The 23398-nt window shown below is 38.5% G+C and overlaps 1 protein-coding gene across 1 annotated transcript; it reads left to right on the top strand.

Annotated features, from left to right (window-relative positions):
• The first annotated feature begins 2454 nt into the window (after positions 1–2454).
• Positions 2455–18973, top strand: LOC125177757. The gene is made up of 5 exons (XM_047880103.1): positions 2455–2619; positions 4558–4699; positions 5979–6598; positions 8929–9102; positions 18842–18973. The coding sequence occupies exons 1-5, from the start codon at positions 2521–2523 to the stop codon at positions 18971–18973; spliced, it is 1167 nt and encodes a 388-aa protein (XP_047736059.1). The 5' UTR covers positions 2455–2520.
• The last annotated feature ends 4425 nt before the right edge of the window (positions 18974–23398 follow it).

The raw sequence follows: 23398 nt of genomic DNA, 5'->3' as shown, positions 1-23398 counted from the left end.
ATTTATGCGGTTCAATTTTCTAATGCACTTGAATTTGTGTTAAATGTGTTGAATACGTAATGATATGTTCTTTAAACTTGTGTTGTGCCAGTCGGAGGAGCGAAACCCACGTGCTGTAAATAAAATGGATTGGCTGGAAGAAAAAAAAACATGAAACCCGTATCAGTTGAAATCCATCATTGAGATAAATGAAAGGGTTATATTGCCGAATAGTGATTATTTTTCTTACCCACAGAACGAGCAGAGAGCGAACCGATAGGCTAATTTTGAGCCCTTTAGCGTTGACAAACTGGGTCAGGATGACCCACCCACGTGCAGGAAGTGCATCACATTTGGACAAACTGGGTCAGGATAACCCACCCACGTGCAGGAAGTGCATCGCTGTTTGGACAAAGCCTCACTCATTTCTTTGAGCGCTTCAATACTATATTGCTTTGCATTAATTACAGGTCGACCACATACCGACTCACGCACGCTTAATTTCTAAATTAAGAAAAGTATTTATGGGTAGGTGACATTATAGTGTCCGCTGCCACAATTCTGATCTAGAAAGTTAAAAAATTACAAAGAAACATCAAATTCAAAATACTTTTTAACACTAGTTTATTCATACATAAATTGCACTTAATATCTCATCCGATTCAGTGTTCTCGGTATATGTAAATGCAATTCATCTCAGCAAGTCACATTCAGGAGACTAATAGTCATACAATTAACTAGTGTACAATCGATATTGTACTCTACTTGTCATACATGTGCATGTGGCCAAAAAATGTACGTGAATAAAATGTGTTACACTACTTCGCATTAATGTCAATATATTTTATTAATGTAGCGTTAGCAGTTAACTTCACATTAACGTGTAGTACACTAATTTACTGCACGTTGCAGTACAATACTGCTCGTTATTGACAATGTACTACACTAATGTACTGCACGAAGTAGCACAATACTGCTCGTTATTGACAATGTAGTACACTAATGTACTGCACGAAGTAGCACAATACTGCTCGTTATTGACAATGTAGTACACTAATGTACTGCACGAAGTAGCACAATACTGCTCGTTATTGACAATGTAGTACACTAATGTACTGCACGAAGTAGCACAATACTGCTCGTTATTGACAATGTAGTACACTAATGTACTGCACGAAGTAGCACAATACTGCTCGTTATTGACAATGTAGTACACTAATGTACTGCACGAAGTAGCACAATACTGCTCGTTATTGACAATGTAGTACACTAATGTACTGCACGAAGTAGCACAATACTGCTCGTTATTGACAATGTAGTACACTAATGTACTGCACGAAGTAGCACAATACTGCTCGTTATTGACAATGTAGTACACTAATGTACTGCACGAAGTAGCACAATACTGCTCGTTATTGACAATGTAGTACACTAATGTACTGCACGAAGTAGCACAATACTGCTCGTTATTGACAATGTAGTACACTAATGTACTGCACGAAGTAGCACAATACTGCTCGTTATTGACAATGTAGTACACTAATGTACTGCACGAAGTAGCACAATACTGCTCGTTATTGACAATGTAGTACACTAATGTACTGCACGAAGTAGCACAATACTGCTCGTTATTGACAATGTAGTACACTAATGTACTGCACGAAGTAGCACAATACTGCTCGTTATTGACAATGTAGTACACTAATGTACTGCACGAAGTAGCANATGCACTCCCCTCACTGTAGTGATGCACTCCCCTCACTGTAGTGATGCACTCCCCTCACTGTAGTGATGCACTCCCCTCACTGTAGTGATGATCTCCCCTCACTGTAGTGATGCACTCCCCTCACTGTAGTGATGCACTCTCCTCTCTGTATTCATCCACCATATCCACACATCTCCTGTTCCCTTGATCATTAACGTGTATTTATTCTGACATGCCTTATCATTATTAAGAAATTTGATTAAGAAGATGCATTTTCTCAAGGAATTATTTGTAAAAGCAATCAATGGGATTGTAATCTTCGATATTTTTCCACAGTGCTGCTGAAGATTCGTCTCCCCTCTTGGTTAAGTTTCAACAAGTTCCGGGGCCAGGCAGAACTGTCGAACCCTGCGCTCTGTCTTCGAAACTTCAATAATGAAGATGAAGAAGACCGAGAAAATCAGACTGAGTTCGGCGGCTTGAATATCAAAGAAAGTGTTTCTCCTCACAATGATGGAATACGGGCAGAAGATGGAGTTAAATTTGTATATGACTCCCGCCTCACAGGACACGAAGATGAATTGAAAGACGGTGGACCGACTGGATTAAATCCAAATGATTCTGCGATAAGGTTACCTGCTATTCAGAAGCTCACTGGGATTGCGAAGGCCATTCCAGGTATCCATTCCATCGGGCGATCTCCAGGCAAACACGGGAGATCTATTAAAGGTGGCCATATTTCTTGTGAGCCCAAGGCGAGTTCGGCAGCCGGTATAGATCGAGAGAAGGAGAAGCTACAGGATGATAAATCAGGCGCCAATGACACCGTCCTAGCGATGCTACTAAGCAGACCTGAGTCTGGGTCTTGCTTGGATTTTAGACCTGGTGATAAAACGACGTATCTTGTAGGCACCCTCAGCGGCCACGTCTTGTTGGTGAGTAGTTAGTGTTGCATGTGCTTGGAACATTTTTACGTGGTCTGTATTGTGAAGTTTATTTACCCCTTGTACACTCACTAACATTACGCCACAAATTATTATATAATATATGAAATACTAGATATCATTATAGTATACATGAATTATATTACAGCAAAAATTATAATGTACTTGCGCATGAATTACACACGCGCTTGGATGTGTGTAATTCGTGATTGGTCTACTACAAATTCCTTTTAATTTCAATAATCCATTTATATGGCTGATAATCTTCAATTATTCGATGACTCAAACAGATTCAGAATGCACTAAAAAAGCAAATTACACTTTTAAGTCGACTATTAAATTCATGTGTGTTAAGAAATTTTCAGGGCATGGCTTGCTAAACGGTCTTCAAGAAGCTGACAAAACTGAGCGCAGGTTCTTTAGTCTTAAATCGTAAATGAAAATCGTTATTCGTGAAGCTGATTGTATAAACTTCTACTTTAGCAACTGAGATTTCGTGGAATACGTTCACGAGCATGAAATAAGTCACACCTATATCCATGCAGGATAATAAATAAGTCATGTCAATATTCATACATACATGGTGTAAGTTTTGCTATTATTCATTCATGATGTGAGTCATGCCTACATCCATGCAGGATAATAATCATGTCAATATTCATACATGAGATAAATCATGCCAATATCCAAGTAGAATAATGTCATGTCAATATTCATATATGAGGCACGTCAAGCCATAATTCATTCAGGATAGTAAGTCATTCACCATACAAGATTTAAGTCATGTCTACGTACAAACATAATGTAAGTCATGCGTACGTACATATATGATGTAAGTCATGCCTATATCCATACTTCTTATTTAACCTCTTGGATTACATCAGGATCTTATTCAGCCTATAAACACCAGATTCAAGTAATACGTACGTTGTATTTTCTCTGAAAATCTCGCAAATAACATCAGTAAGCAGACCTAAAAATTCTAATTAGCTATCTTTGTGGAGCTCAAAACAAATTATTATAACCCAATAAATCATTAGGACCTTAATTAACCTAGTTTCCTATCACAAATGAGACGACCTCATACGAGTCAAATATATAGCGCTCGCTTGGTAAAAATATTATTAAATATTATATTATTAAATATACAGTGATTGCCTTATATTCGTTAAAATTAGCGGGCAATCAGTGCTTTTATAATGAAAATTGCCCTGTTAATACTAATTGTGCTTCTATTTAGGTTTAGGCAATGGGATTGAATGGATTTCATGAAGCTATAAGTAATTTTTTCCAGTTGAAAAAGCCATTATTAATGATTAATTGGCTGTTTTGAATTTCATAACAATAATAAAAAACGTTACAATGAGGCTTGGAAATCGTAGAGGCATAATATAAATTTTTATAAAACGTTCCAATGGTCACGCTATAGAACTATTAAAATAAATGAGAAAAAGATAGACATGGCCAAATTAACAGTGTTGTCGGAAATCAAAATAACGAGATTGCACGTCAATTTAATTCTGGAATCGCTGTTTTGAACGAGGTTTTTGTTGAGCTATCAACGTGAGAAAAACCCCGGAAAAATTTATAGTATTTACATATCTCCTGGTCGATAGGCGTATGTTCATTTAACTCCATAATTATCTGAACGACAATTTATATTTCAGTTATAGTCACTTGGGCAAAATTATTTCATTTTAATTCTTTAGTTTTACATTTATTGTTGTGTACTATTTACTCACCCGTTTTGAAAAATTATCTGCATTTTTAAACGCTTTACTCAGATTTTCAGAAAGCTTTCTTTGGGAACTTGATTTTTCTATTTTTAAATAAATAATGAGTTTATTTTAAAGCATGATTTTTCTGTATTTAAATAACTAAAACCTCAGTTAATTGCTTGAAGAAGCCGTTAATGTGTGGCCCGTATAGTGCAGGACGTATGAACGGGACCGTTGCGTGCAAGTGTACGTCGGCCACACGGCCCGTGTGACCCGTGTCGCGTGGCGGTCCTCTGGTGCAGCGCTGCGACGGGCAACTTCCCGCAGCCCGTCACGGGCAACGTCCACTTATGGTACGTCTGTCTACTTATGGTACGTCTCTCCACTTATGGTACGTCTGTCCACTTATGGTACGTCTGTCCACTTATGGTACGACTGTCCACTTATGGTACGTCTGTCCACTTATGGTACGTCTGTCCACTTATGGTTAGCCCGTCACGGGCAACGTCCACTTATGGTACGTCAGCCCGTCACGGGCAACGTCCACTTATGGTACGTCAGCCCGTCACGGGCAACGTCCACTTATGGTAAGTCTGATACTCGTTATTTAAACGTCACTTAAGATGTTTTCACTGCTGGGGACCGCTCCCTGCCTCTGTGCTGATGTTCTCGAGTTCGCAGTCATGCAGGTTCAGTTCATTTAGGCACACAGATTATTCACATGTATAATTGCTCAAACAGAACTGTACAATGCTTTGTATTTCTTAAAGGTCCTCGTCAGCTAGCAACCATCCAGGAAATAATGAAGACCTGAAGGGTGGAAGTCAATAAACGAAAAAAGAAAAATTGGTATTAATAAAACCTGATTTAAATTTGCCCTTTTCTCTAACATCAATTCTGTTAATCGTTTCCTGTTCGAATCCTTTTGAGACGCCAATCGACCTATAATTTAAGGACAATAAGGTTACTGATTTTAGGTCTATTGCTAGGACGTTAACGGCTGGGAAATCTGCCGACGACATGTCAACTGCGCTTATTTTAGGCTGACAAGCCGTCAACTCACATTACTTTTATCGAGTATATTTCTACTGACCATATATTTTTGGCAGCATGTCAACTGACAACACATCTGCCGATGATACGTCTCCCACTCGGATAATTAATTTTAGATCTTCAACTGTCGTTACATATAACATGATTCATTTACTGAAAGAATCTTCGCTGCACACACGAAGTACCTTCTAACGAAGGTCCACATTTGGCTGGTGCTGCTACTGATGACATTTAATACCTAAGAAGCTTGGGGTTGCGTCGTGCACATGACAAAATATTGAAGTTATTTTTGTAATAAACCTAGCATATTTATCTACCATTTAAGTAATTTGTTCCCATTTGAAGACAATGGAAGAATTTTCAATGTAAGAATCCAAAGACGGCATTTGCATTACAAACAATAACTATTACAAACAATAATATTACAACAATAAACAATAACCCCAGCAATTTTATCATGTATTTAAAATTTTCGATATGTTGATTGGATCCTATTTTAAAACCGTAACTTTCAGTGCCATTTTTTGAAATAATTCATACATGAACTGAAAATTTCCTACTTTTCCATAATTGTTACAGGGCGAACCCAGCAGTCCACTGACGCTGAAGAAGCAATACCTGGTAAACAAAACCCCACAAGAGACCAGTCTCCTGCTAGCCAATTAACAGAAACAATTGATGATGTTGCAGGAAGTTCTTCAATAAATGATAAAAACATAAAAGAAGAGAAGCAAGATGAAATCAAGAATAAATTTAATGAAGAGATAACTGAATCATCAGAACAAACACAAAAGTCAGAACAAATAGATGGACAAAATAACAAAATCGATGAAATTGGAAATGAAAACTCAAATGCAACACTATCCGAACCGACGAAGGGAAATCCGGAAATATCAGAAGCGGCTTACAACGCCGATTCAACTCCTCGCTCTGCATCTCCCAATCCTGTAATTTCCGTTTCCAGCAGCGGCAAAAATGAGAGGCTAAATCAACGTGTAGATTCCGTGGCCGAAAAAATCCTGCAGGATGATCCCTCGAAAATAGTGCGGAGTTCACGCGGCGATCATCGCAAAGAGCGGAGGGAGAAGCGCGCCGATGATGCGCCAACCATTTTCCTCTCGGCGGCGATGGACGAAACCATCCGCGTGTGGAGCATCGACAAGCCGGCGGCGCCTCTCGTCGTGCTGCGCGTGCCTAAGGTGAGGCGTCAGTTACAGGGGACCACAGGCGTCAGTTTTATGGACCACAGGCGTTAGTTTTATGGGACCACAGGCGTCAGTTTCATGGGACCACAGGCGTCAGTTTTATGGGACCATAGGTGCCACTTTTATGGTACCACAGGAGTCAGTTTCGTGGGACCACAGGCGTCAGTTTTATGGGACCACAGGCGTTAGTTTTATGGGACCACAATCGTGAGTTTTATGGGACCAGAGGAGTCACTTTTATGGTACCACAGGCGTCAGTTTTATGGGACCACAGGCGTTAGTTTTATGGGACCACAGGTGTCAGTTTTATGGTACCACAGGCGTCAGTTTTATGGGACCACAGGCGTCAGCTTTATGGGACCACAGGCGTCAGTTTTAGGAAAGGATCGGCGTCAGTTTTTGGGGTCTCAAAGGCGTCAGTTTCAGGGGAGAAAAGCGGTGGGTTATAAGGATGGATTAGCATCAATTTTAGGGAAACAGGCTTCAGTTTTAGGACAACTCAAGCGTCAAATCTTGGGGTCTCACAGCTGTAAATTTTAGGAATGGATTGGCGTGAGTTTAAAGGAAACACAAGCGTCAGGTTGAAGGACGGATTGCCTTTAGCTTTAGGGAAGGATTGGCGTCAGTGTCATGGAAACATAGGGGACAGTTTTAGGGATGAATTGGTGGCAGTTGTAGGAAAACACAAGCGCCAGTTTTATTGACAGAGTGGTGTTAATTTTAAGAAATCGCAAGCGTCAGTTTATGGGCCTTAAATTCATCACTTTTCGGAAACAGCTACTGAAAGGCGTCAGTTCTAGCGACTAGGGACTTGAAGGCGGCACTTCCAGGTACTTTATATTCCTAAAGAGTTAGGAAGATTAACATTCGGTGGCATCGATTTCAGGGACCAATAGGCGTAACTAATAAGAACGCATAAGATTTTTCGTGGTTTTGCATGAATGGTTTCCGAGTTGTGTGAATAATGAGATGGGGCAGATTGTTAACAAATCGAACAAATTTCCTAATTTTATCTGAGCCAGCAATTTTTTTTAGAGCTTATGATTTATCAATGAGCTTTGTACAAACGTTTTCTTGAACCTTTTATATATTGCGATTTTGCAAATTTTTTTTTCAAATCATATGATTTTTGAATAGGTTTGCCTCAATATTTTTCGAGTCTTAGAAATTCAAGGCTATTTTCATAAGCAAAATTTTTTCAAGCTGGTAAATTTTCAGATTTTATTGCTAATTTTACCTTGTTTAATGGTAATCTTAATGATCTTTCATGGTTCTCTTTTGTTGAAAAAGAGTAAACATTGGGTTGTTGGTAGGCTAGATTTGGTATTTCATAAAGGATTTTTTTTGAGTAGATATTTTTTCCTAGATGAGGTAAGCCTAAGACTTCCAAATGTAAGAATAATTCTCAAAAGAATTACATCATAAACCCGACATGATCACTGCGTGCTAATGTGCGATGATTTTATCTTACAAAGGAAAATTATTCGAGAATTCCATGACCTCATCACATCGGTGATATTATGAAAACTCAAAGAGTAGGTTGCATAATAGCAACCTAAGAAACGTCTTTTAGTATTCAATTAAATTAACAAATATTTTGACCTCGATGTAATCAAGTGAAATCTATAGTGAATGAATCAAATGATTGACCTACTTGGAGTCCACAGCTCATCAGAACAATTTATAATAATTCAGCATTTGATTCAAGGGAATGACTCGTTGCTTAGATAACAGTTTTAATGAATTCAGGATCACCTGAACAACTTCAAATTAGTTCCAAATTATAGTACTAAAAAGGAACTAGCAAGGAATGATATATTGTAACAATACTAAGGAATAATTGACTATCATTACGGTACCAAGTTTTTTTTCTGCTTCAAAGTGAAGAACAAAGGATCAATAACTTATTCGAAGAGAATGCAAAATAATTTTACCAATGATTGCGATGAAATCTGAATATTATATAATTCCTTACACGGTACTTTACAGTATATTACAGTATATAATGTGCGTTTGTGCAATGACTTCATTTATACCGTAATTCCTGCCTAATATCCAATTATTATCTCATTTTATACTGATTGCCTTGAAACCTGAATATTACACACTGTTCGAAAAATCATCGTAGATCGATCCTCTCGATACGCGAAGGGCACGCGAAAAACCCCAATCTACTGATTTCTCACCAAACACTAGAAGCCCGTACATCGTTTGAAAAAAACGGCGAAATGGTTTATTTTCACGGGCGGTTGTCACTACAACGCCGCTGAGACCGCTTTTTCACGGTTATTTCGAACAGTGTTTAATTCAGTCGCGCTCGGCAGGATGGCGGGGGCGGATACTGTGATGCTTGTTGGTGCTCGTGGTCCCAGCAGCTGGTGGCGGCCGCGAGAGGGACTGGGGTGGACGTATGGGACGTGTCCCTCTCCGCCCACTCGCCAGTCCTCTCTTACCCTCTTCTTGGGGCCACCACCGTCGCCTTCACTCCCACCACACGAGTCAGTGGGTTGAGAGGGGGCGAATGGGTGCTGGTGGTGTGACTTGAGTTGGCAGTGGGGATGAAGTGAAAAAGATGGGTGGTATTGGATTATTGGTTCCTTCAGTGGAAAAGGTTTTAGTGACTGGGGTGTACTGGGTTTGTGGGGTGGAAGGGAACGGTGGAGTGATTGTGGGTGGACTGCGTGAAGAGGTGAGTTGGGTGGGGCGGATGTTCAGAACTAGAGAAGCGTAACCAATGATCACGCTCTTTAGAGCCCTTGTAATACCAATTCTTGAATACTGCTGCCAGCTATGGACCCCGTTCACATTCGGCGCAGTGCGGCATCTGGAAGGTGTACAGCGAACCTTTACTTCCAAGATCAGTGGGATAGAAGAGTTGAACTACTGGGAGAGGTTAAGGTGCCTAGGTCTGTACTCACTGCAGAGGGGACGGGAGAGGTATGTCATTCTGTACATATGGAAGATGATAACCGGAATGGCGCCAAACTTCGAGAGCGAGACATTCAGGATTGAGACACATCACAACGAGAAAAGGGTGAGACTGTGCAAGATCTGCAACTACGTAACAGATCTGCACTCAGATTTCTATCCCTGCGGGAAGGATCACTTTCCGTGGCAAGGCCGAGGCTATTTAACGTCCTACCAAAGGATCTAAGAGAGGGGGAGTTCACCCTGGAGACCTTCAAGAGACGACTGGACGTGTTCCTGGGCACAATATCAGATCGACCTCCCCTGCAACACTACCAGCGGCGAGAAGCAAGCAACAGCATCGTGCATCAGGTGGCCCAAATGAGGGCGAATGAGCGATAATCAGAGGCGGTGATCTCTCGTGGCCTGGGAATGCTACGCTCGAAACAAATGCCAAGGATACCAAAGAGCTACTCATGGTGCAGCCTAATGAGTTCAGTATATTTGTAACTCATCTGAACTTGGACCTTATCGTCTTCTCACTCATTGATTTGGATGCAAAGTTGAAAGTTTGACAGAACTCTTGTGCGCCAGAGCAGTCGGAGATGCGATGGAAGATTGGGTTGCGAACCATATAGTGTTACTTGGTAAACCAGGATAGTGAGCGGTGAACCAAGAAATTCGGCTGTGAACCGGAAACTTGAGCAAGGCTTAGGACCGAACCTGGACATTGCATGAGTGGCTTGCGTAGCCCTAAGACGTGAACCAGGACTTACGGTAGTGATGCTGGACATTGAGCGGTGAACCCCGATACTGAGCGTTGAACCTAAGACATTGTGCGAAGAACCAGGAAAAAGATCGTGGTGAAGGAAGACATTGAACGGTGAACTAGGGCACTGGATGCTACACATTTGACATAGGGACATGAATTGTAACGCTAGTTAAGGAACCGAAAAATTTTGGACAAGAAATAAACTTTCGTGCAGTGAACCAGTATGCGTAATGGCCCCAACTTTTCCGGTTCACATTTATCTGGTTTTTCTTTCAATGAATCTTCCTTGATAGAAGGTGGAATGAATTCGAATTAATTTACTAGCACAGCCAAATTTTACTAAATTATTCGAGTCGTTCACTTCTATCGCACGAGTTTAAAAAGTAGCTTCTCTTTTTGGGTGATGAATAAGAGATTTATCTTTTAAGAGTTTAATGAAAAAAATTGTTTCGTGTGCGGCAGCTGCGCATTAATTCAGCTCCGAGTAATTAAAATTTCAGGAAAATACCTTAATTCCATTTTCAAAATGCATAAAAAACCTCAACGCTTCAAAATGTTCAAAGAGTTATAATTTTGTTCCTCGAATAACGTTCAAATTTCATCAGTTTGCCATCTCGTACTCATATACTGTTCTTTAACGGTATTCTTATCGTCAGGGGAACACTTATTGCAAACATTCTTGATTGCTATTTTCGTATTGAGTTTCAGCGAAAATCCTGAGCTTGGCATGGTTTTTCGATACGAGTTTTGAATGGTTTTGACCTTATAATTTTTATTTCAGTGCCTCAAACTAAACAAAATTTTGCGAATTTTTTTAAGTTTGTTCAGGGTAAAATAGCCGACTGCTGCAAACTATGGCTCATCACTAATTGCACAGTTACTTTTTATGGCGCAACTTTCGGGAGTTTTTACCCTTACCTGTTCTGCCGGCCGCTCGTTAAAGGCTTACGAAAGTTTCCGGAGCGGAGAGTCCGTACTTTTAGGTAAAATTTCTTGATAGGGAACAAAATCGCTCAAATTTACATAAAAATTAATAAAACAATTACCAAAATATGTATTAGTATTTCAATTTATGTGCAAAATTGTATAAATAAATAAGTATATGTATAAAAGAATGAAAAAATATGAAAACATCGAAATTGCGTAGCAGTATATGAAAAATGCAGCTATAAACTTTTTTCAAAAATGTAATGAATATGAAGTAAACTGGCGCAAAATTGATGCAATTTACAATTAGGAAAAGATTCCAAGTGTCGGTGGAGCAACCGCGATGTCTCAATAATTTGCTTAAATGTCTACACAAAAAATTTATTATTATTTTACCTGGGCTATACAGCGTTTTTCTCTACATTGTTTTATCAGGCTTCGTTTTCTCTCAGAATAATGTTACTAATGCTTAAATTATATTAAAATTTATTCTTTTTTTTATAAAAAGTACGAATAATATAGCTATATTGCTTATAAACTATGGGAATGGCGACTCTTAACAAACACACATATACCCAGATTTCAAAAATATAAAACATATTTATATTTTTTCTTATTATTCTTGATTTTAAATTGAACTTCATTCGAACAGTAGTAATTTTCTCTGTATCCCTTGTTCCGATATTCAGACAATCACGATGTGGTTCGGTCAATTGCAATTCACCGTTAAACTTTTCGACGCGAATCAATTCCGACAAAATTCAACACTGCGTGCTTTGTTACGATTATAGTTAAACTCAAGGACAGTGTAATTAATTTCGATAGTTTGTGCCATGTTGTTCATGAAATGAGCATTCGTCTTTATGTCACTAGATTTATTTAATCGCAAATTCACTGCATATATAAAAGCGAAGTAAACTCCACACTAATATACTTCTCTTTCGAAAACGTTTTCAATCAAGACATGTTGAATATATGTGGAGTTTTCTTCGCTTTTAAATTTTTAGCATTTGTTTTAAGCAGGAACTTTTAGCAGTCATTTGCTCGCAGCCTCGTTTTTCGTTCTTCACTGCTATTTTTTCTGTTCAAATCGAAAGGCAAAAATTTGCATCTGCCGCTGGATTGAGTTTACCTCCGAACCACTCTAGGTCGTTCTAGAGTCGCACCCAAAGCCATTTAAACTCCGACATTCAAATTTTAAAACGGCGCCTCTCTTTTCTCCGAGTCACTTTGGCAGGACAGCGAGTGACAATTTCCATGTCCTTTTACCGACCACTCACTTCCCCTCTGGCGGATAATGGACAGACGAAGAGGTTCTCATCTTTCAAATAATATAACGGACACATGAAGAGGTTCTGATCCCTCAAATAATATGATGGAGACATGAAGAGGTTCTCATCCCTCAAATAATATGACTGAGACACAAAGAAGTTCTGATCCCTCAAATAATATGATGGAGGTTCCAAGAGGTTCTGATCTCTCAATTAATATGACTGAGATATAAAGAGGTTCTGATCCCTCATATAATATGATGGAGACACAAAGAGGCTCTGATCCCTCATATAATATGAGAGGAACCTGAGAATTTTACGCGCCACTATCGCGAAGATTTTCCTGATAAGAGGTAAGGCTTTAGGATAAAAAGGCCGTCCGAGGCCGGATTTCAGGGTAAAAGGCGAGGTTTTTACGCAGGATTGCAAAGACTAAAGACAGGATTGATTCGGGTGAGAGGTCGCTTCAGCGAATAAAAATTGAACAGGAACATTTTTAAAATGGCAAAGCGCGAGAAACTGACACTATAAAGATTAAATATTTATTTACAGTCTATTACTGAGCGGAAACTTTGACTTAAGCCTAAATTGTGCCAAATTTTATAAAGTTCAGGTATTTTATTAAATCCGCACGGAAATTAATTTATTGAATAAACATGGTGTATGGTAGCAAAGCTCAACAATAAAATTAAAAAACTGGAGAGTTTTAGCCAAAATAAAATATGATATAAAAAAATGTAGATATAAAATTATTTGGGGTAAATCGAAGTAAAACGCTAGCCATTAAAAAAGTCAGTCTAACAACTTATTCTTTTTCGAAAATTTCTATTCATTCACTTTGTCCAAGCATATCAACACCATCAAGGAAGTACTACCTCGTTTGAAAAAAGCGCACAAATTTCCTGTACAAATTCCAAATATTTACTGACTATATCTCGACCGTGTCTGGCGATGCAAAAAATGCCACGGCACAACATCCATTTAATTTCTAGCGTCAATTTTCCGCTAAATAAAAGTGTGATTGACAGACATTGCGTCGCCTAAATAAATCCACATCGTTTTATGTTCAAGGACATTTTTCTTTTAAACGCATAATTTTTCGGCAGAAGTTCTGAAGTTGCTATTTGCATAGAACGCTTCAGGTTCTTGATGATCTCCTCGACTTGAAGTTTCTCGAAGAATGAAAATTTTAGTCGTGATTTACTTGCCTTGAAGTACAGTATAATGAATCACGGCCGAATAGGCGGTGGCCGCCTATAAAACTCGTATTATTCCGATATGTTTAACAGGATTTCTGCAGGGCAGCATGGGGGCTGAATGGAGTTTAGCTTAAGTTAATTATTGTTTTCGGTGAGAAAACACATAAACACATTTGAAAATATAATGGTTATACTTCAATATACTGTAATATTGAAGGGCTATTAATATTAGTGTAGTCTGAAATGAAACTGCAGACACTACGTGGACTATAGAACCGTAATGAAATGGAAATAAATTAAAAATTATTTCTTTTGAATAATTCTGTACAAATATTGGTAATTACAATGTTCGTCAAAAATTTATAAACGTTGAGTTAATAATGTAAAACAGTTAGCCGCATGACATGAATGGAATTTAATCTGAATTTACTGTTTTTGAGGGGATTTTAATCTCCATGCAGATTCTCAGTCATTTAAATGCAAGGAAATGAACTTACATTAATTAGACTTGCGCAGCTTTCAACTTTTAATATAAAAATGATCTTATATTATATAGCATAATATCAGAAACAAGATATAGATAAAAGATTGATTAAGATATTATATCTTGCTTAGGAAAGCCATACATTTAAAATCTATGATGTGTCAAAAAATGAGCAATTTTAAGTCGTTATCATTTGGAGCATCAAACTGGAATTATTCAAGTTAAATTGAAGCTTTCAAGTTCGATCGATTGCAGGAAAAAAATCGCATTTATATTACGCAATTGTTCCTTCAAGCAGATATCATAATAGCTTTTTTATTGACATATTCATTTTACTATGTATTAACGACGTCATTTGACTATTGTATTAATATAGGATAAAATTCATAGAATTGATGTCACTTATTTGCTTAAATCGCAAGTTAACCAAAAATTTAAAAGCAAGGATTAAACCACAAATGTTCATATCTTTATGGAAAACGTTTCGGAGTCCAGCTCCATCGTCAGTTCGTAGAATCTATAATTTACATAGAAAGTCACAAATTAGTACAATTGAAAGCACAAAAAAACACAATTAAAAACCTAAACTTACAAGTACCAGGGCACAAAACCTATCTATTCACAATTTCAAGAGGATAGGAGCTACCAGCTGAATTTAAACTGGGCCTAAGTTTAAAAATGTACAATGATTCTAAAATACGCAAATCTGAAGTACCGGAGGTGGAAGCTAACACTCTAAAGTCACTGTCAGAAACAGGGACACTCCCTGTTTCTGACAGTGACTTTAGAGTGTTAGCTTCCACCTCCGGTACTTCAGATTTGCGTATTTTAGAATCATTGTACATTTTTAAACTTAGGCCCAGTTTAAATTCAGCTGGTAGCTCCTATCCTCTTGAAATTGTGAATAGATAGGTTTTGTGCCCTGGTACTTGTAAGTTTAGGTTTTTAATTGTGTTTTTTTTTTTGTGCTTTCAATTGTACTAATTTGTGACTTTCTATGTAAATTATAGATTCTACGAACTGACGATGGAGCTGGACTCCGAAACGTTTTCCATAAAGATATGAACATTTGTGGTTTAATCCTTGCTTTTAAATTTTTGGTTAAAATTCATAGATTATTGTCCCTCAAGTAGTCTTCGGTGGATTATCGATGGCCGTCCCAAATTTGTGGAGAATTGCTAAATTCAACCATAATTTTTAAGTGAGTTGCTGGTCTTATCGTAATATTTTTGAAATAATATCTATATGTTGGTAAAATATTAAGCTCAGGTTAACAGAGTGCTTGGTCTTTGACACGAGTCTTGATGACCGAAACCCTGTTCAGCGGACCTGCCTTGCCAGGCGTGGCCAGCACAGACATCTGAACATGACATCTTCTGACGCGAGCAGCAGCAGCAGCAGCAGCAGCAGCAGCAGCAGCAGAACCTATAGCAGCAGCAGCAGCAGCAGCAGCAACAACAGTACTTGTAGCAGTTATTACTGATGTTTAAAAGTTATATGTTACTCTCAAGCACATTTCCAGTAAGTTGTTCCAGATGAGCGTATTTTCGGACAAATTCCGTGATATGGTTTTTATTTCAGTTGCGTTGGCCGGCAGAAAAATTATGGTGGCGGTACTTACTGTATTTTACTAAGTATAAATTAGGTCAAATTGAATTTTTTGGCAGCGCCACCTACAAATTTATTGGCAAAAAGAAAATTGTGGGCCTTATTTGGCATTTTTTTGATCGAGTGCTGGCCGTTCTCTAGGCACCTGTCAACCCTGCTTCAACTCTATGCAGCCCGCTTATTTTATTCAAATTATAGAGTCGCGAACTCTCATGTTTTTACTAGAACCATAACCTTGCGTTGGGTGAAGTATGTTCAGCTGAAAATAATTGGTCTGTACTTTGTTAACTATAAGAAAGGTCTGTAGTAGTCTGTACACATCAGAGGTCTGCTCTTCTTACACTAAAAGAAAATTTGCAATTTTCCAAGCGGGGCAATGGTCTATAGAATATATAATGCAGTTATGGTTCATAGTCGTCAAAATGAAGGAGAAGTCTATACATTACACACTCTAGGGAGAGTTTACAATCATTAAAGCTGGAGCAGAGGTCTGTAGACAACACACAGCAGTGATGATCTAAAGTCTTCAAAATGAAGGAGAGGTCTGTACATTACAATATCTAGGGAGAGTCTACAGTCCTAAAGTTGGAGTAGAGGTCTGTAGGTAACACACAGCAGTGATGGTCTAAAGTCTTCACCCTCCATCGAGGTCTGTAATTCACTCGCCCCAGACACTGTCTAAAGTCTGCCCCGTCACATGAGACCTTCACATTGAAGAAATTATTGCGTTATCATAGTTCGCTTGCTGGGTGACTAAATAGTTTTGCTGCAGCAAATATAACTATTTGTTGATAATAATAACTATTATATAGTTATGATAATATAATATGATAATGTTATAATATTGTTGATAATATAACTATTATATTATAATAATATAGCAACACCGATACCATTACATGGCCCAGGTTCTTGCCCTGTTGGCTTTCTATTACAAGAGAGCGGGCATTAACATGAGATCCGTGCATTAAGAGCTAAAATGTCCGCATTAAGACCCGCGGTCTTGAATAATGCAATAATGGAACTCTATAATTATACGCTAATGGGGTCGCCCATTGAGCAGCCAACGCTTTTAATGGAAGTCTCGGTTGTCTGCGGCACTTGACATCTGAACCTCAAATTGGTTTTTAGTTGCGTTGAATAATTTCTATGTTGTCATTAGCTTGGTGCCAGCGTCCAAATTATCGAAATATTACGGATTTTTAAAAGGCTTATTCAAGGTAAAATAATTTGACGCGAGAGTAAATATTCTCAATACTTACCTTCAATTTGAAAGGGAATTTTGCTTGCAGAGATAAAGGAAAATATGTTTCTATACCGGATGAATGTATTTGTCTAATAAATAGTGATTTTTTCGTCCTCATCATATAAAACCTGCTTCCGTATGTGCATCCAGATTTTTTTAATCTGAATAGAAGTTCTTATGATATTTTACTTTGTCATAATTCCTGCCCTAAGATCTTTAAATTAATTTAAACATCAAATCAATTTAAACACTGCCCACACTTACAAACTTATATGTTTCTAGAGGATTGATTGAACAAGCGAGGCTCCCTCGTGTTAATTAAAACTATTGCGTCTTCTTAATAAATAAAAGAAAAGTTTTTTGCATATTAATGAACTTGAAATTAGTTTTTCCGACAGAGGGGGAATTCACGTACGAAGTTCTTAGGAGGAATTAATAGTAAGTTTAATGACATGAAGTCTTTAGAATTTTTTGAGTGCATGAATTTAAGTTTAAACGCGAGTGGTAGTTTTGGTTATTACTGAGCAGATTGAAAATATTACGCTGGAACACGGCACAGCTCATGTATAATCCATTGTAATTTTTTAGCAATGTAAACATTTAATATAATAACATATTTAACTGAAATCCATTCTCTATTCTGAAATCCAAGAGCCACGTAAAATACCAGCTTCAACGCGGTGAATAGAACTGATTTCACTTCTTCCACAAAATATATCGCTTTTCAACGACTACATTATATCATTAATAAGATTGCAAAAGAATATGCTATAAGTCATATAATCTCATGGAAGACACATAAATTTTGAGTAGGTCAAAGGAACTAAATTAAGATAACATTGAGGTCCAGTTCTGAAAAGTCTGAATGACTATTAATTTTGTATTATAAATCAGGGTAACCATGGCCTGAAAAACGGCCACCTTTGTGGACAAAAAAGGCCTTTTACTCAACATATACTGATATATTTGTAGGTTTCGGTATGAAAATTCCATTTTCATTGTTTTCACACGTTCTAAAATTTAATAAGTAAGTACTGCCATTAAATTTTTGCCAGCTAACGCAATTGAAAAAATAACTAAATCGCGGATTTTGTCCGGAAAAAAGACCATTTGGCAACCCTTTTATACATAAATGTACGAAATAATAAACAGAAATTATCTGTGACTTTGAGTCCTAATGGCGTTGCTTCGAAGTCTCGTAAATACTTTGATCACCAAAGAATGTTATCTAATTAGCATGATACTTCCTCATAGGATGAATTCACATAATCCTTTTTAGGCACGTTAGGATGCATATTAACTTGTAGGACACCTGAGAAACATAATACTTCTTTGAGGATTAATGATAAACATACACAACACTTCCTTAATTAAGGACGAAGGATGAATATGCACAGTCCTTCCTTAAGGACAAATTACAAACATACGCAATCAATCCTTAAGGACAAAGTATAAACATACACAATCCTTCCTTAACGAATAGGGATGAATATCCACAATCCTTCCATAAAGACTAGGAATAAACATGCCCAGTCCTTCCTTAGCGAATGGGGATGAATATACGCAGTCCTTCCTTAAAGACTAGGAATAAACATGCCCAGTCCTTCCTTAACGAATAGGGATGAATATACACAATCCTTCCTTAACGAATAGGGATGAATATACACAATCCTTCCTTAACGAATAGGGATGAATATACACAATCCTTCCTTAACGAATAGGGATGAATATACACAATCCTTCCTTAAAGACTGGAATAAACATGCCCAGTCCTTCCTTAAGCACGAAGGATGCATAATAATGCAGTGTATTCACCATCACAGAACCTGGTGGTGGGGGACAGTGCAGGCAACGTGCACGTGCTGCACGTACACGGGCTGGACGTCAGCCAGGCAACCTTCTACAAGTACTCTGCTGCCTTCACTAAACTTGCAGCACTCACCAGTGCTTCTTAACTATAGTTAACCCTCTGGATGTTATTTAAATAGCGTTATTGTTATTTTTAGCATTGCACTGTGAATGGATATTGCCTTGTAGACGTTGAAGGAATTTTGGATGATTTGGGTTGTTAAAAGAATGTTATTGTGGCGTTGATGAATAGAAGGTATTTGGAAGTACAGTTTAATTTTTTGTAATAATATTAATAATAATAATAATAATAATAATAAAAATAATAATAATAATAAAATAATAATAATAATAACAATAAAAATATTAATAAAACCTCGACGAAAATGAATGCTATTATTTCGAATAAAAATTTGAAGGGTGTTGTTTTTAGCTTAACTTTGTTCTTTTAAAAATAGTTTGGTCTAAATTCACTGAAGAATCGTATTCTTATCTGCAATTGTTAGAGCCCCTAAAATTAAAAGAAAACTCGCTACAAGAAAAGCCCGTACAGCTGAACTAATTAACAATCTAACTTGCATCGTGGCCGAAATAAAAATCTATCTGAGTTCCTTTCAATATATATATATTAAATAGAGTATAATTAGATTAACAAGCAGACGTTTGATGAGCTTTCTTGTTAACTGCTCCACTATATTTTATCCTACATATGTAAATGATGACGAAACGTAAAAAAATAAAATTAAATAAGAAAGTCAATCACTAAAAGTTTCATGTGGAAAAATAAGAAGAATAAATTTGATTTGATGAGTCATACAATAATTTTCTTCCAAATAGTTTTTCCACGCAGGAGTTGGAAGAGCATCCCAAAGACAGCGTCTCACTGGCAATTGGTACCAAGAAATTTCTTAATTACTTCTGATAGTACTAATTACTTTTGAAAAGTAATAAACGGGAGCGAGAGAAACACTGATTAGTTAAAATCACTTGATTATTTCTTTTGGTCATTAGCTTTCTTTAGTGGCAACGAAGCAAAAAATGGTGTTAGTTGCTCAGTGCAAGATACGCTTGATACAAACCACTGAAGTTCTGAAGGTCGAATCACAACTTTCTGTTTAAATGAATCTTCACCCATAGGTTTAGGTGAAATTTCAAAACTGGTGTTTCCTCATAGTTTTTCTAAGGTCTTCGGACCAAAAAGTTTTTTTGAAACGTTGAAAATACAAAAACAAGCAACTAAATATTTTAATTCAAAATTTGGAAGAAAGATATTGCTAAATGATTTCATATCAGAGTAATTATGAACAATAGGTTGAAACACGTTGGCTTGCTGAAACATTTCGCTGCTAAATAAGGCACACATATGAACTGCGAGTGCGAAATGCATTATCAAGCAAGCTTCGGTACAAAATAAAACTGGTTACTAAAGGTTCAAACGGGAACGTTATGCGGAAATTGTATAAAATCGCGATTACAATTAATCTTAAATTTCTCTGCCTAACATTTTTCTTTGAACTGAATGAAAATAGTTACAGTTAGACACATTTTAAGAGGTAGTCTTTAAATTATTTGGTTCTTGTTTTTGAACAATGTGTGGGTCATTAAGCAGAATAGTATTAAATTTTCTGCCTAAATTAAAAGCTTAAATCAAATCTGTCATAATAACGTGCATGAAGATGAGGAATTCTTGAGGTCGCGAGTACATTCATGACGTTATATGAAAAACCAAGACACGTCATATACATGTAGTGCCGAAATCGCGGAATTGCCGATTCTGTGGAATCGGCAGCCAGCTTGCCGAATCTGTAGAATGAGCATTTCGTTTCTGATTCAGAGATTAGGACATTAGAGTTAGAGCTAGAACATAAATCGACGGTTAGAGTTAGCAAAGGTTTGGTCAAGTTCGGTGAAGTTCCTTCATATTTAAATATTTAGAAAAAAAAATTGGCTGACTGTCCTAACCCTAAATTTCTAAAGTAAAAAATGCTGATTCTACAGATTCGGCAAACTGGCTGCAGATTCCATGGAATCGGCAATTCCGCGATTTCGGCACGACATGTATATCGATGTTTCCAAAATTACAAAAGAACTGCCGTGATGTAGTATGGATGTTCATGAAGTGAAATGCACGTCAACGACATCAAAAGAAGTTTAAGGCCTTGACATGAACGTTGACGACGTCATAACGACGTTTATGACGTTATAACTTCACTCATCACGACGGCCTTCATTGGAGTTCGTAATCTGCCCCACTCACGAGACCTTGGCTTCATATTGCCTCACAACGAAACTTGATATTTGTTCTCTTGATAACCTCACATTTATCCTCAGAACAATTAAATGAAATATTTTAAGAATTGAACGAAAGTTCTACAGCTCTGTGAAAATTTATCTGAATCGTTTTCCGTTGTAAATTTGCTACTATTTCCCTCGGGTATAAAGCCGTATTATATTGTTCTCCTAACGTCAATTATAAAGAAACGCCACAGCAGGTAACTTGCCATGTTTCACTTTTAAAGTGATGCTGTAGAGGTCAGAGAGGCTCTCAGCTGTTTTTGAATTCAAGAAAAAATCTTCTAACTTTTCAAATCAGTTTAAATGAAAAAGGTTTCGCTAGAAAGTATTGACTTTGATTCATGGGCGTTCAATGAGCCGTGGATGACAGCTGTTGAATGAATAACATTTTCGAGTAATGTAATGAATAGCATTTTCTAGAAGTGCAACGTTTTCAATGTGTTGAGCATTATTAACTACGCATAATCTTAATAAAAGTGCACTGTCAGCCTCACAACCAAGAGCAGCTGGAGTCCCGCCACCAAGAGCAGCTGGAGTCCCGCCACCAAGAACAGCAGGAGACCCGCCACCAAGAGCAGCTGGAGACCTGCCACCAAGAGCAGCTGGAGACCCGCCACCAAGAGCAGCTGGAGACCCGCCACCAAGAGCAGCTGGTACCAAAAGATGCTGGAGACCTGCGGCCAAAAGCAGCTGGAGACCCACTACCAAGAGCAGCTGGAGACCTGCGACCAAGAGCAGCTGGAGACCTGCCACTAAGAGCAGCTGGAGACCTGCCACCAAGAGCAGCTGGTGACCTGCGACCAAGAGCAGCTGGAGACCTGCGACCAAGAGCAGCTGGAGACCCGTCACCAAGAGCAGCTGGAGACCCGCCACCAAGAGTAGCTGGAGACCCGCCACCAAGAGCAGCTGGAGACCCGCCACCAAGAGCAGAAGGAGACCCGCCACTAAGAGCAGCTGGAGACCTGCGACCAAGAGCAGCTGGAGCAGCTGGAGACCCGCCACCAAGAGCAGCTGGAGAACCACCACCAAGAGCAGCTGGAGACCCGCCACCAAGAGCAGCAGGAGACCCGCCACTAAGAGCAGCTGGAGACCTGCGACCAAAAGCAGTTGGAGCAGCTGGAGACCTGCCACCAAGAGCAGCTGGAGACCCGCCACCAAGAGCAGCTGGAGACCCGCCACCATGAGCAGCAGGAGACCCACCACCAAGAGCAGCAGGAGACCCGCCACCAAGAGCAGCTGGAGACCCACCACCAAGAGCAGCTGGAGACCTGCCACCATGAGCAGCTGGAGACCCGCCACCAAGAGCAGTTTCGGCTTAATGCGTAACGGCCAAGCAGTCCCACGAAGTGGCCATCTTTGAAACGCCGATAAATCCCGCAGCAGTCGTGGGAATTCGTGCTGGTCGCCAGCCTGCGCCTTCATTAGCGCAGACAAACACTCCAAGTTGGACGCATGCGCAGGATAGCGGACGTGTGGCGCAGGATCCCTAGTAACAATTTTCAAAGGGGCCCATGTTGGTCCCAAGTGGCATGACAATATGGGCCACATGTGAAAATGCCATATGGCAGCCCCATGGTTTTTGTGAAAATTCTGCCCAGCTAGGCCACGTAGAAATCACATGATTTCTACATAGGGCCAATATACCTCATACATGGTAAAACCATGTGCTTGTCATATTGTGGCTACATGATCAGTGTTGAATTGGCCCAACATGGTTCAATTCATGGGCCTATATTTCCACCATACATCAGGTCCATCTCCCTCTAAGGTTGCCGTCATATGGCAGCTGCATGCTGGGTCCAGTAGGTTTCTCGCAAGGGCCCACACGTCAATCACATGGGCTCGCCATGTAAACACTACATGTTTTAAGCAATGCGATTCTTTCTAGGTCTTGCCGTACGTCTCCCATCAAAAGCCCACATGTACAGCACATATGAGCAAACCATGCACATTTTGAAGTCTTCTATATAATCTATAATTTAAAAGTGCAGATACATGTTCTTTACCAACAACTAACTCAACAGCAGTTAAAACTATTTTAATCAAGATAACCACCATTTGAATTACAAAGATTATGACGGAAAAGTTTCAATGGTAACCTGGAAATACTGTTTAGTAAATTAATTTAGTTTTTTTAAATAGGCATATATTTATAAAGGTACATGATGTCTTTCATACAGAATTCAAACTGCGAATAATAGCAAGAAGAACCGATCAAATCAGTGAGACTTCTATAA

Source organism: Hyalella azteca, unplaced genomic scaffold (assembly GCF_000764305.2).
Source record: "Hyalella azteca isolate HAZT.00-mixed unplaced genomic scaffold, Hazt_2.0.2 contig4652, whole genome shotgun sequence".
NCBI lineage: Eukaryota > Metazoa > Arthropoda > Malacostraca > Amphipoda > Hyalellidae > Hyalella > Hyalella azteca.
This window is presented reverse-complemented; position numbering and strand designations above follow the sequence as displayed.

Coding starts and splice junctions, on each gene's coding strand:
- LOC125177757 (XM_047880103.1), top strand. CDS start 2,521: ATGCTACTAAGCAGACCTGAGTCTGGGTCTTGCTTGGATTTTAGACCT. Junction 4,700..5,978: donor ACGGGCAACGTCCACTTATG/GTACGTCTGTCT, acceptor TAATTGTTACAG/GGCGAACCCAGCAGTCCACT. Junction 6,599..8,928: donor TCGTGCTGCGCGTGCCTAAG/GTGAGGCGTCAG, acceptor CGCGCTCGGCAG/GATGGCGGGGGCGGATACTG.